At 35.7% G+C, this 13,332-nt stretch overlaps 1 protein-coding gene across 3 annotated transcripts in view; it reads left to right on the top strand.

The window, feature by feature from the left end:
- LOC131434611 (pyruvate carboxylase, mitochondrial) overlaps window positions 1–13,332 on the top strand; it is a 39,292-nt gene that overhangs the window by 24,174 nt on the left and 1,786 nt on the right. For 2 of the 3 annotated variants that reach the window (XM_058601495.1, XM_058601496.1), the window contains exons 2-7: window positions 1,932–2,360; window positions 10,275–10,531; window positions 10,593–11,845; window positions 12,264–12,308; window positions 12,611–13,008; window positions 13,070–13,329. In XM_058601495.1, coding sequence (XP_058457478.1) covers window positions 2,265–2,360; window positions 10,275–10,531; window positions 10,593–11,845; window positions 12,264–12,308; window positions 12,611–13,008; window positions 13,070–13,329 — 2,309 coding nt within the window. In that variant the 5' untranslated portion in view covers window positions 1,932–2,264. The remainder of the gene's footprint in view (window positions 1–1,931; window positions 2,361–10,274; window positions 10,532–10,592; window positions 11,846–12,263; window positions 12,309–12,610; window positions 13,009–13,069; window positions 13,330–13,332) is intronic. The other variant, XM_058601497.1, reaches the window with a different exon arrangement.

Genomic DNA, 13,332 nt, shown 5'->3' with positions numbered 1-13,332 from the left:
TCGATTTTTCATTTACAAAAACACATAAGATCAATTCTACAATATGTAGCATTAATATACGACAACTGGTTTGTAAGACCAGTGCCTTATGCATAGCACCGCCAATCCTGTTTACATTACGGAGTAGTTTTCACGAGGTTCACAATTGCTTTTTCGCTGATTTTATTATTGCATTTGTGACGGGATCGGCGCACGATTTTTTGTTAACGATTAACGGAAGAACGTAAAGATATGTTGCACAACACAGAAAAAAGGCGCTTTTTCCATAACACAACAGTTCCTACAATAGTAATTTAAAATAACTTGATAAATTGCACAATCAGTAGAAAAATATAGGACAGCAACTTAACATGCTACTTGGGATATTTGAGAAGCTGGCTGCCTAGAGTAGAATATTCGGTTATTTTTACTAACAGCAATATAACTATAAACTGGTTCCTGTTCGAGTACTATCAGAAATAAATTTGTGCATCTGATATATTATGACTATAAACCTATTCAAATTTAGACGTTTTTGTTTGTTTATTAAATAATTCATTGCGTGTTCCCATACAAAGAAATCTTTGTAGTTCTTTATATACAGGATCAAATACGCATATGAAATGACAATACAATTTTATAGTTTTTTTGAATGAGCGCATTTGTTGAATCCTTTATAAATCAAAAATCCATTGGATTTTACAGGAAGTACGGGATTTTTGACCTTATTTTAGCGAAACACAAAAATCACACACTTTGGCAAACACCATTCAACACATTTATCTTTGCATCAGCATATTTCGTTTTTATTTCCATTTCACATAAAATTCGGCGAAATGTCTTCCTGTTTGTGTATCGAGCCCCCAACAGAAAGCTGACAGTCACTGTTCAAATAATAACAAAGTTTATCATTAATTAACAGTTAATTTATAACAACTATTGAAGACACAAATTAGCGAGAGCTTGATAAAAGATTGAGGTCAACAAATTTGCAAATTCGTGACAATGTACTCCGATTTATAATTATTCGATCCAATAAACATTACTTTGACGAAAACCTTGCGAGTTATAGGGTTAAGGAAACAGTCTGCTGTCTTTGAGTCGAAAATACTAAAATGGAATATCAGGTCACATAGGACAATTGAAAAACTGTATTTTCCTAAAGTTTCATTTAACGATAGAGGGAAAAACTTTTTTTATTCTTTTTCAACATTGATTGTTGTACTAGAAATGCAAATAGAGTCTTAATTTCGCAATAACTGGCACACTTAATCCGAAGATGAAACAAATAAAATAGTAATATATGTTTACGTTTCGTCCTTGACCCACCAGTGCATAGCAGTTCAAAATGAACTGCTTAATGCGAAACTCGGCAGTTCAATTTGAACTGCTATGCATTGATGAGTCGAAGACGAAACGTAAACGTATAAAAAATGGCCAAACCCTATATGACACATTAACCAAGACCAAACAAATATGTATTCCATAGGACTGTTCATGTTACCTCGTTGTAAAGATTCCCCTGGATTCTAGCCACGTACCCTACTGTTTTCGTATCAGTAAAATTATTAAAAAAAACTGTCACTCGAACACGACCAGCAAACAATCTAAGTGCAAAGCAAAGTATTGGTGTGATTGTTATACTAATTCTTTAACTATGACGCATATATCTGAAAAGTGATTCTGAATGAGGCAATGCATATCGAACATAATTATCACCTACAAAACCTTCAAATAAATCTCGACCGAAAATAATTTGAGCAAATATTTGGCCTATGATAAGTAAATCAAAATAGCTTGCGTTATATCATCGTTCAATTCACAGTTTTAAACCATTTAGCATCGTTTAGTATTGGAACCCGCATTTTTTCTCCTATATAAGGGTAGAAAATAAGAAAGTAACTCAACAAATTATTACAGCAGTGTGACCTTATTTTTTCTATTTTTTACAGACTTAACCATTGTTGCCGATAACGTCGCACAGCTCTTAAGAGCGCTTTATCGGCCCGACGGGACAAGTTCCTGCGCAAACTGAAACCGTAACTGAAAGTGGAATCCTAGGCCGAAGATACACCGCGCACAAGTACTTCATTTGAAACATCACACTACTTAACCCAGTGACAAATACCTGTGTATTTGTTTTTGTTGTGTTGACTGCTTGAGTATATCGTTAGTTACTAGCCGTTAACACTTTAGTTTCTGATATTTACACAAACGTAAATTCAGGACTGAAGCGTGTTTATTTAGTTCTTTTAAGTTAAACTGCAACTGTAATCAACATCACCATGTCAATGTGCGGGGCGCAGCTAGCTTTAAAGTCCTTTCGAAAGGCACCACGTATAAGGATTTGGTCTATGACCAAGAATGCTTATTCAACACAGGTAAGCTAGGATATTGAGTTTCCTCAAATACACGGCGAACGACCGCAACAAGTTTAAAAGATATAAAAAAAAACTTTCCCCAGGCGAACGAAAAGAAAATAATGTAGTTCATTTTGAATTATCATTTCATCATCAGTAGAATTGCTATCTTGCTTCTGATTTCCATTCTAAATTTATAACTGATTCGATCGAAAATGACTAAATATCATATTTTTAGCTTCTCTTTGTCATTATTCGTTGAAAATAACCAATATAGTCAAAATAATACAATTAAAAAATACAAGACAGTATCTTATAAGCACTGGAGAAGTTTTATGTTTCGAAAATTATCTATTATACCAGCTGTATACCATAAAAATAGAAATATATGGCAGTTGGCACCTAACACATAAAAATCTGAATTGTAATCGCTTGCTATATTTCAGACAACATATGAAATTCGAAGACGTCGCGTTTTTTTTATAACGGCCAATATCTACTTTGAAGAGTGACTACAGGCGAACCATTGCAAGTCGTGTAAAATTTTTAACACCAGACGAAAGAGAAAACTTTTCATTTATGTTTACTGTTATGACTATCTAACTCTAAGCGAGTATTGAATTCTTCAGGATTCTTATTCAAAGTAAATGTTTTTATAATGGCCATTATAAAAAAAAACGCGACAGATTATGGATTGAAAAAGTTATTGTTGAAGATCACTACCGAATAAAAGAACAACTCGTGGAAGGTTACCGTATTTTTCAAACGCATGATTACAATTTGTTTACTTATCCGTTACCCGAGTGCAAGTGAAAAATTGACTTATACGGCTTCGTCATTCGTCGCACAGTGGTTCGAATCAATAAAAACGTGGACATAAATCAGTAGCTGCCAAACCGTTCTTTTAATGCATATAGTTGCTTTGAATAAATTATTTACAAATATATACCGCGTAATTTGATCCTATCATTAATTGTTCATGGCCTACTTTGACAAAAAATGTAACCATAACTTTTTTTTCTGAAGAGATAGAATTTTTTTTCTTCTACAAAGTTTTAGAACTATTAAAAATAATTTACTTTGTCAAATATACCAAAAGTCTAGGTCGCAGCGTTTTTATGGCAACCCCCTTAAAATCAGTTTTTTATTCATAAATTGTTTCGAGTTATTTTGTTATGCATACTTTGTTTGGAATAATTGTAGAATTTTTAAAATCGCATATTTTTGTTGAAGATAGTGCATAGGTTTGTTCTTTTCTGGCAAAGTTATGCAACATTTTACCTTTTTTTTACCTAGGATAAAACCTTGCACCGAAGCGAAATATGCAACTTTATGCAGCTGATTTTTACAAAATTTGTAGGAAAAGATGTGCCCAATATCATAAAAAAAATCTAAGTGGAACTCGGTGGAACTTTTTTTTTAGGTCTTTTCAAAGTTAGTTTTAATTATTGAATTATGGCAACTAGTTTTCTAGTCATAACTTGTTTCGAGTTATTTTTTTATGCATACTTCGTTTGGAATAATTGTAGAAAATATAAAATTTCATAATTTTGTAGAAGCTAATGCATAAGTTTATTCTTTTCTGGAAAATTTATGCATAATTTTACCTTTTTTACCTAGAAAACCTTGTGCCGAAGCGAAATATGCAACTTAATGCAGCTAACTTTTATAATACTTATAGGAGAACATGTACCTTATCCAATTTATTTTCCAATGAGAATATCTTGAGTACTCTTCGTGTGACTCATTTTCACTATGGCCATGCTGAAACCATGAATGGTTAAAAAACAGAGGGCGCACAGTGGTCCAAAACTGGAAAATGACGGTCACAAGTCTGTACTGACTTTCACTGATTTTTAAGAGCTAACGTGTCTTCGAAGAAGTTTTACAAAATTATATAACGCTTCTTTTGAAAGTAGCACCTTAATTTTTGTTAAGGAAGTAGTACCGATTTCGAGAAAAAAATAATTTTGTTTTTGACGAAAAAAATTTTTTTTCTATCATTTCAAAGAAAAAAACATTTCAAGTATTTTTGCTGAAGATATGAATAATGTAAAAAAAAAATTTTTTTGAGATATTCGCTTTATTTTAAAAACAGTTTTTTTGGATTTACCTACGTAGAATTTATCTCTATTACCTGAGTATCTACTACAAAGTTAGCATTTAAATGAGTAACTTTTCCCAATACTTTTCACAACCTAATCAATCAACTTGGTAGTTAATGTTACCTAATAAATCATTACAATATGTCACTTAGTCGCATTGCATTCGATAAATCAGTATCAGTCACGCTATCGTCCGAGTTTTCCGTATCGCTAATTTCTTGTTCTGTTGTAAGTTCTAGCATATTAATTGCTTTCAGTGACAATTTCTTTCTAGTTTTGATAGGTTAGTAATAAATATTCGAAATCAGTGGGTCAGACGCTACTAGGAGTCTACAAAAAACATCTGTCATCGTTTTTTCACGGCTGTTTTTCCTCGTGCCCAAGTTTGGATTTTTTTATTTGTTTAATAATTTTAAACTTGCTATGCACGTATGCAAATATATGAAAGATATTTCTATCCTATTTCCGACTACCAGTCTGGACGCGCGTAAACACGCATAAACAAGTTCATGCTTGCACGCGCAACATAAGCAAATTGCTGCGATTTTTATTTTGTTACTTTTTACAATTGACAATATTAGAATAAATCTAAGTGGAACTAGATGCAATTTTAGGCCTTTTCAAATTTAGTTTTAATTATTGAAAATCCGAAAAATTATCAAAACTTCAACACATATTTAAAAAATGGAAAAATGTTTTCTAGACAAAATATGATAAAGTATTGTTAAAGTACAAACCTTTACGAAGAGATTTCATGTTTAAACGTGTAAATGAATTGAGTTATCGCGAAGCAACACGATTTTTAAGACGAGATGTTGATCGGGCGGCGCTCACTGCAAAAGTGAGTTACAGAAATAGCAGACGCGTGACGCCCTCTGTTTCTTAACCATTCATGGTTTCAGCATGGCCATAGTGAAAATGAGTCACACGAAGAGTACTCAAGATATTCTCATTGGAAAATAAATTGGATAAGGTACATGTTCTCCTATAAGTATTATAAAAGTTAGCTGCATTAAGTTGCATATTTCGCTTCGGCACAAGGTTTCCTAGGTAAAAAAGGTAAAATTATGCATAAATTTTCCAGAAAAGAATAAACTTATGCATTAGCTTCTACAAAATTATGAAATTCTATATTTTCTACAATTATTCCAAACGAAGTATGCATAAAAAAATAACACGAAACAAGTTATGACTAGAAAACTAGTTTTAAGGGGGTTGCCATAATTCAGTAATTAAAACTAACTTTGAAAAGACCTAAAAAAAAAGTTCCACCGAGTTCCACTTAGATTTTTTTTATGATATTGGGCACATCCTTTCCTACAAATTTTGTAAAAATCAGCTGCATAAAGTTGCATATTTCGCTTCGGTGCAAGGTTTTATCCTAGGTAAAAAAAAGGTAAAATGTTGCATAACTTTGCCAGGAAAGAGCAAACCTATGCACTATCTTCAACAAAAATATGCGATTTTGTAAATTCTACAATTATTCCAAACAAAGTATGCATAACAAAATAACTCGAAACAATTTATGAATAAAAAACTGATTTTAAGGGGGTTGCCATAAAAACGCTTTGTATATCCGAAACGGTGCGACCTAGACTTTTGGTATATTTGACAAAGTAAATTATTTTTAATAGTTCTAAAACTTTGTAGAAGAAAAAAAATTCTATCTCTTCAGAAAAAAAGTTATGGTTACATTTTTTGTCAAAGTAGGCCATGAACAATTAATGATAGGATCAAATTACGCGGTATATATTTGTAAATAATTTATTCAAAGCAACTATATGCATCAAAAGAACGGTTTGGCAGCTACTGATTTATGTCCACGTTTTTATTGATTCGAACCACTGTGCGTCGGTTCGATCTGTGTGTTGCCTAACCTCTATGCGGCTCGTTCGGGTCTAACTAAGGCATCGAAAATAGCTTTGAATGACAGGGTAAAAGGTTTGGAGATCGCCTTGTCCTAGTAATAAACATAAGTAAAGTAAATATTATTTTATATAAAAATAATGCGGTGTTTCAAATTTATCTAGGGGATAGATCCTAGATTTGAGTAGATCTGGTAAATAACTGGAATCTAGGTTTGCTTGCAAGATTCCGACAGCGCGTCAGCGACCGACTCTGGGGACTTTTATCTGTGTGTCTTCACTTAATACAGTGGTACACACTTGTTTAGACAACCCGAACTTTATATGTGACAACTTTCTTATTTTCAACATATAGATCATGAAACTCAACATCAGTCTATATTTGTAGATGAAAATAAAAAAACATAAAAACTGGCAAGACATTTGTTTAGCCGAATGGTTAATTTTCAGTGTTATGATCGATTTTAAAAACAAATTTTGAAGACAATCAACCCGTTCTTGTCTAGATGTCGATGTATTGTAGCTTCATGTCTAATTTTGACTTCCAGCCTCGAAGAAACATTAGTATGGTTTTTAGTAGGGTGTTTAATATCATATTTTGAACCCTCTTGGAGGAAATTCCGCATCACTTTCTCAGATCGAACAATTTTTCGTGCAATTGCCCTCTTCTTCAAATAACCTTATAATTCGTCGTTTTTCCTCCTTCAAACGGTTACCCTTCACCATTTGTGAAATTTAAACATATATCAGTAATCAATGAAAATTTAACACCGCTCTATTAAAATACCTTGTTGATTTGAGTTGTTCAGTCGAAACAATCTAAAAACCTTTTTTAATCCACCTAGTGGTGTAATGATGCCTTTCTCATATTACTCATTACATCATGAATATAACCGTGAAATTCGCAAAAACAACTGTTTATTGAATAGAAATAGGATAATTTGTTCGGATCTAATCTCACAAACTCTATAAATCCTGTTTAACCTGTAGTTCCGGAACCGAAAGTAGTATCCACAGCAAATTAAGGAATTCCGTATGAAACGGTAAGACTTTTCTTTTGAACCTATAAGTTTGTAAAAATCTATTCGGCCATCTCCGAAAAAAGTGAGTGAGATCCTTTTTGCAGTTTCTAATCACAATTTCCAATTCTCCCGAAACCGGATTCAGATGAACGGAATAGCCGAAGTTGGTTCGTTTGCTACCAACAAATATGACCTACAAATTGGAACAGTTTTGAACGTAGTTAAACTTATACTTACTATCTCATGCTCTATTTCGTTTAAACCAATTAAACTAAATCTAACGAAACGAACCTGCGTTTCTGTTACTACTGCGTGCTAAACAGCATGAATCAGCAGCATGAAACATGAAGTAGGATTGTTATTATTATTATTGACATCACTACACAACGTGTACGTAAGCACGCCTTGTTCGTTTTGTGTTTTCTTCTTCTTTCGGTGTTGTACATATTGTCACTCTATATGGCGATTTGAAAACTTTGACACTCATCGCCCTGTAACTGCGGAACCGGAAGTCGGATCCGGATGAAATTTCACAGTAGGTTTAAAGACAGTATGAACTTCAATTCAAATCAAGATTTGTGAAAATCGGTTCAAGCATCGCAGAGAAATCGAAGTGAATTTAGTTTTAGGAGTTTTTCTTCTCCACTTTCAGTGCTCTCGGAACTGGAAAAGAGGGGACCAGTAGTGCCGAATTAAGTTTTTGTGCCCACAAACTAACAAGCTCTGCAAACTAGAAGAATTTATCAGACAGTTTTATGGGATTTGTACCTGTTTTCAACCATCGTTCGTGGAAAAATACTAATAAAATTGGTAATTTTCCACTTATCACGCTTTAGTTCCGGAACCGGAAGTCGGATCCAGATAAAATGTTCCACAAATTTTTAGGATATTATAAGACCTTTCATTTGAATCTAAGTTTGCGAAAATCGGTTGAGTTGTTCCAGAGATAATTGAGTGTAAACTTTTTCTCAAATTTTCACATATTACCATATAACTCCGGAACCGGAAGTCACATTCAAACGAAATTCAATAGCAAGCTATGGGACCATAATACCTTTTATTTGAATCTTAGTTTGTGAAAATCGGTTCAGCCATCTCTGAAAAAAGTGAGTGCATATTTTTTTCACTTTTTTGGTACATATCATCCTATATCTCCGGAACCGGAAGTCGGATCGGAATGAAATTCAATAGCAGGCTATGGGACTATGAGACCTTTCATTTGAATCTTTGTTTGTGAAAATCGGTTTGGCCATCTCTGAGAAAAGTGAGTGCATATTTTTGTTACATACACACACACATACACACACACATACACACACACACACGGACGGACACACATACACACACAGACATTTGCTCAGTTCGTCGAGCTGAGTCGAATGGTATATGACATTCGGCCCTCCGGGCCTCGGTTAAAAAGTCGATTTTCAGAGTGATTGCAAAGCCTTTCTATATGAGAAAGGCAAAAAGTAATTGATAACTATGATACTTCAATTAAAACCCGATTTTTTACGCACCTCGGCCAAACGAATATATAGGGCTGAAACACAGTCTCAATGTTTACATTCACTGCAACCGGTTTGGTGTGTATGTGCATGTGATTCGAATTGTTCACATGCAAATGTTTCAGATACACTTCCACTTCGACGAAAATTTTCCGATTTTTTTTATTCAAGAATATAATGTTTAAGGCACACTGCTTAAGCTATTTTCCGATTAAAAACATGTTCAGCTTTAAACGTTTAGGAAATGTTTGGTGCTCGACTAAACGAAGGTCTATGCAAGGAAAAATTTATTAATGCTTAACGTTGATTTAATATCACTTAATTTCCTCGAATGTGCATTTCCGGATTCAGAGCCAAGATTCTGAAGTTGTATTCTGGAATTGAGTTCTGAGCTGTATTTGATCGTTCGTCGGGGATTTTTAGTAAATTTATTTATTATCGCCTTCAAAGTACTATCCTCCTGCGGCAATACATGTATGTCGACGCTTGATCCAAATTTCCATACTATCCTAAGTTTAATAGGCCGCCGAAGGTATGGCCTTTAGTTCCCGCAACGAATTCTCTTTTATGGTCTCAATGGTCTCAAAATGTGTTCCCCGCAATGGCAATTTGAGTCTGGGGAAGAGGAAAAAGTCACACGGGGCCATATCTGGAGAGTACGGTGCTTGGTTGATGATATTGGTTGAGTTTTTGGCCAAAAAATGCGACACAACCAACGCTGTGTGAGCCGGCGCTGTTAAAATGTGTTCGGCTGATCCATAAGAGATGCCCAACAACACAGCAATCTCCCTAATCGGTACAGAACGATTTTGCAACACGATTTGCTTCGCCGATTCAATGTTTTCTTCAGTAACAGATGTTGTTGGGCGGCCAGGGATCTCATCATGATCCAAGCTTGTACGACCACCTTTGAAGCGTTTATACCACTCGTATGCCTGTTTTTTTCCTAGACACGATTCACCAAAGGCCTTTTCTAACATTTTCAACGTTTCGGAACACTTAAATCCATTTGCAACACAAAATTTGATGCACGCACGTTGTTCTAAATTTTCATCCATTATAAAAGTCGCCACACGAAAATTTTTCAACTTCTTTGTATAGACGCCAAACAAAAAATAATCGTACGATATGCGTCAAAATTTGACAGAATGTGTATAAAAGTGTTGCCAACGTTAAGAGAATAAAAGTTTACCGATTGGACAAGCGCGGGAATTTTAAAATGAAAATTTCGGTTCTTTTTTATCATAAGGTATAGTGAAAAGTGGTATACAAATCAAATGTGATTCGAAAGTTAATTCGAATATTCCAATATTCGCTTGACTCGGTTAAAATATGAAATAATGTATTTAGTTTATTTTAAATTACTGAAATTTCGCCTGGGGAAAGGATGACGAACTCCGAAATAAATGCTAAACTTAATTTTGATTAATATCAAAAGGTAGAATACAAACCCATCCGATCCGTGCTGGTTGCGAATCGAGGTGAGATCGCCATTCGTGTCTTCCGAGCCTGCAATGAATTAGGAATCAAGTCAGTGGCCATATACTCCGAGCAAGACAAGATGCACATGCACCGGCAGAAGGCAGACGAGTCGTACATGGTTGGAAAAGGACTAGCACCGGTCGAAGCTTATCTGAATATTCCAGAAATCATTAGAGTTTGCAAGGAGAATGATGTAGACGCCGTGCATCCCGGGTGAGTTTAACATTACTACTTTTGAATATAGTAAACAAAACGGGTTTCTTGTGGTTTTCAGATATGGTTTTCTGTCTGAGCGATCCGACTTTGCTCAAGCCGTAATCGATGCGGGCCTCCGGTTTATTGGACCAACTCCAAAAGTAGTCCAACAGATGGGTGACAAAGTGGCAGCTCGTCAGGCGGCCATTGCAGCTGGTGTACCAATCGTACCGGGAACCGATGGTCCTGTTACAACCAAAGAAGAAGCTCTTGATTTTTGCAAAAAGCATGGTTTACCCGTCATCTTCAAGGCTGCTTACGGCGGTGGTGGTCGGGGTATGAGAGTTGTCAGAAAAATGGAAGAAGTTGAAGATAACTTTCAACGAGCTAGTTCGGAAGCTAAAGCAGCATTCGGAAATGGTGCAATGTTTATCGAAAAATTCATTGAAAGGCCACGACACATTGAAGTACAGCTCCTCGGTGACAAAGCGGGAAATGTGGTTCACTTGTATGAGAGAGACTGCTCTGTTCAGCGAAGACATCAAAAAGTGGTCGAAATCGCTCCTGCACCACGATTAGCGATTGAAGTTCGAGACAAAATGACTGAATATGCAGTAAAACTAGCAAGGCATGTGGGCTACGAAAATGCTGGTACAGTGGAATTTCTCTGCGATGAAACAGGCAACTTCTACTTCATTGAAGTGAATGCGCGACTTCAGGTAGAACATACAGTGACGGAGGAAATAACTGGTATTGATTTAGTACAATCCCAAATTCGCGTTGCTGAGGGTATGACATTGCCTGAGTTGGGATATACCCAGGATAACATTAAAACACAAGGTTATGCCATTCAGTGTAGAGTAACTACGGAGGATCCCGCAAATGATTTTCAGCCAAACACAGGTCGTCTAGAAGTATTTAGATCTGGCGAGGGAATGGGCATTCGTTTGGACAGTGCTTCCGCTTATGCTGGTGCCATTATTTCGCCATACTACGATTCTTTGCTTGTCAAAATCATTTCACATGCCCATGATCTACAATCATCGGCAGCCAAAATGAATCGAGCTTTACGTGAATTCCGAATTCGTGGTGTCAAAACCAATATCCCGTTTCTACTAAATGTACTAGAAAACCAAAAGTTTCTCAACGGAGTCCTCGACACATATTTCATCGATGAACATCCTCAATTGTTCCGCTTTACAAAGTCGAAAAATCGAGCTCAAAAGTTGCTGAATTATCTTGGCGAAGTGCTGGTGAACGGCCCGACGACTCCATTGGCGACAAAATTGAAGCCTGCCGATGTGCACCCACATGTTCCCCAAGTGCCTTTGGGTAAGTATCTTTCGTATGTCTTGTGGTGCAGGAATCTGAAGTCCGGAGTGGTAAAACGAATTGGAAGTAACTCTTGTTCGCTTTTTTATAGTACTTCGCCTTTCTTTTACTAACTGTTAAAATATTCTCGCTTTTTGATTGTGTTGTTGTGATATTTTCAATTGTTTCAAGCATTTTCGTGCTCTACGACGTACATAATAGTTACATCCTCTAGTGGTACATACACTCTAGAACTCGAAGTTGATTTTTTTTCTTCAAAATTTATTCAATCCTTCCAATTCGATTCGATTCTTTCAAGCTCCGTGGGTTTCTATGTTTCAAATTTTATTGTATTTTTGTGTGTATTTTATGTGGTTTTGTTTTGTTAAACACTAATAATTTATGTTATGAAACAAACTATGAATGTGTTTTTTCACAGATTTGTCACCGGCAGCGCTTGCTGCAGAGGCGGAGGGCAAAAAAGGTACTTTAGCGCTAACGAACAGAAAAAAAATAACATTGACACACTACAAAATCAAACTCACACTGCAAGAACAGTAATTAATAAACGATGCATTAGGTACAGTTAGGTGCGAATTTAGTTTCTTTCTTGAAGCTAATATTTTGAGATATTTTAATATGCTTTGCTTTCATTTATATACCAGAACAGTAACAGTTACAATAACTACCTTCAAAATACATATATTTAATATTTGTGAATAACTCTCATACACTTTGACAACAATACAACCCCTTATTTGACAATCAAATTATTTCTTTCTACAGTCACTGATCCTCCTCGCGGATTCAAGGACATCCTACGGGAGCAAGGCCCAGAAGGATTTGCTAAAGCTGTCAGAGCAAAAAAGAATTTACTTTTGATGGATACAACCTTCCGAGATGCACATCAATCTCTGCTGGCTACCCGCGTTCGATCCCACGATCTACTAAAGATTTCCCCATATGTATCGCATAAGTTTAATAATCTTTACTCCTTGGAGAATTGGGGAGGTGCGACGTTCGATGTTGCGTTACGGTTCCTACACGAATGCCCCTGGGAACGGTTGGAAGAGATGCGTAAGCTGATTCCCAACATTCCGTTCCAAATGCTGTTACGTGGAGCAAACGCAGTCGGTTATACCAATTATCCAGATAACGTGGTTCATAAGTTCTGTGAACTATCGGTAATTATATTATGTGGTGGCAGAGTTCCTGCAAAATATTTCATGTTACATTTTTTACTAGGTTCAATGTGGTATGGACATCTTCCGAGTATTCGATTCCTTGAACTATCTTCCTAATCTGATATTGGGTATGGAAGCAGCTGGTAAGGCAGGTGGAGTTGTGGAAGCAGCTATCTCATATACGGGGGACGTTAGTGATCCAACAAAAACAAAGTATGATCTCAAATACTACACAAATCTTGCGGATGAACTGGTCAAGGCTGGGACACATATTCTATGCATCAAAGACATGGCCGGTTTATTGAAACCTCAGGCAGCTAAGTT

This window comes from Malaya genurostris, chromosome 3 (genome assembly GCF_030247185.1).
Source record: "Malaya genurostris strain Urasoe2022 chromosome 3, Malgen_1.1, whole genome shotgun sequence".
In the NCBI taxonomy this organism is placed as follows: Eukaryota; Metazoa; Arthropoda; class Insecta; order Diptera; family Culicidae; genus Malaya; species Malaya genurostris.
Note: the sequence above shows the minus strand (reverse complement) of the source record. Positions and strands in the feature narration are given on the sequence as shown.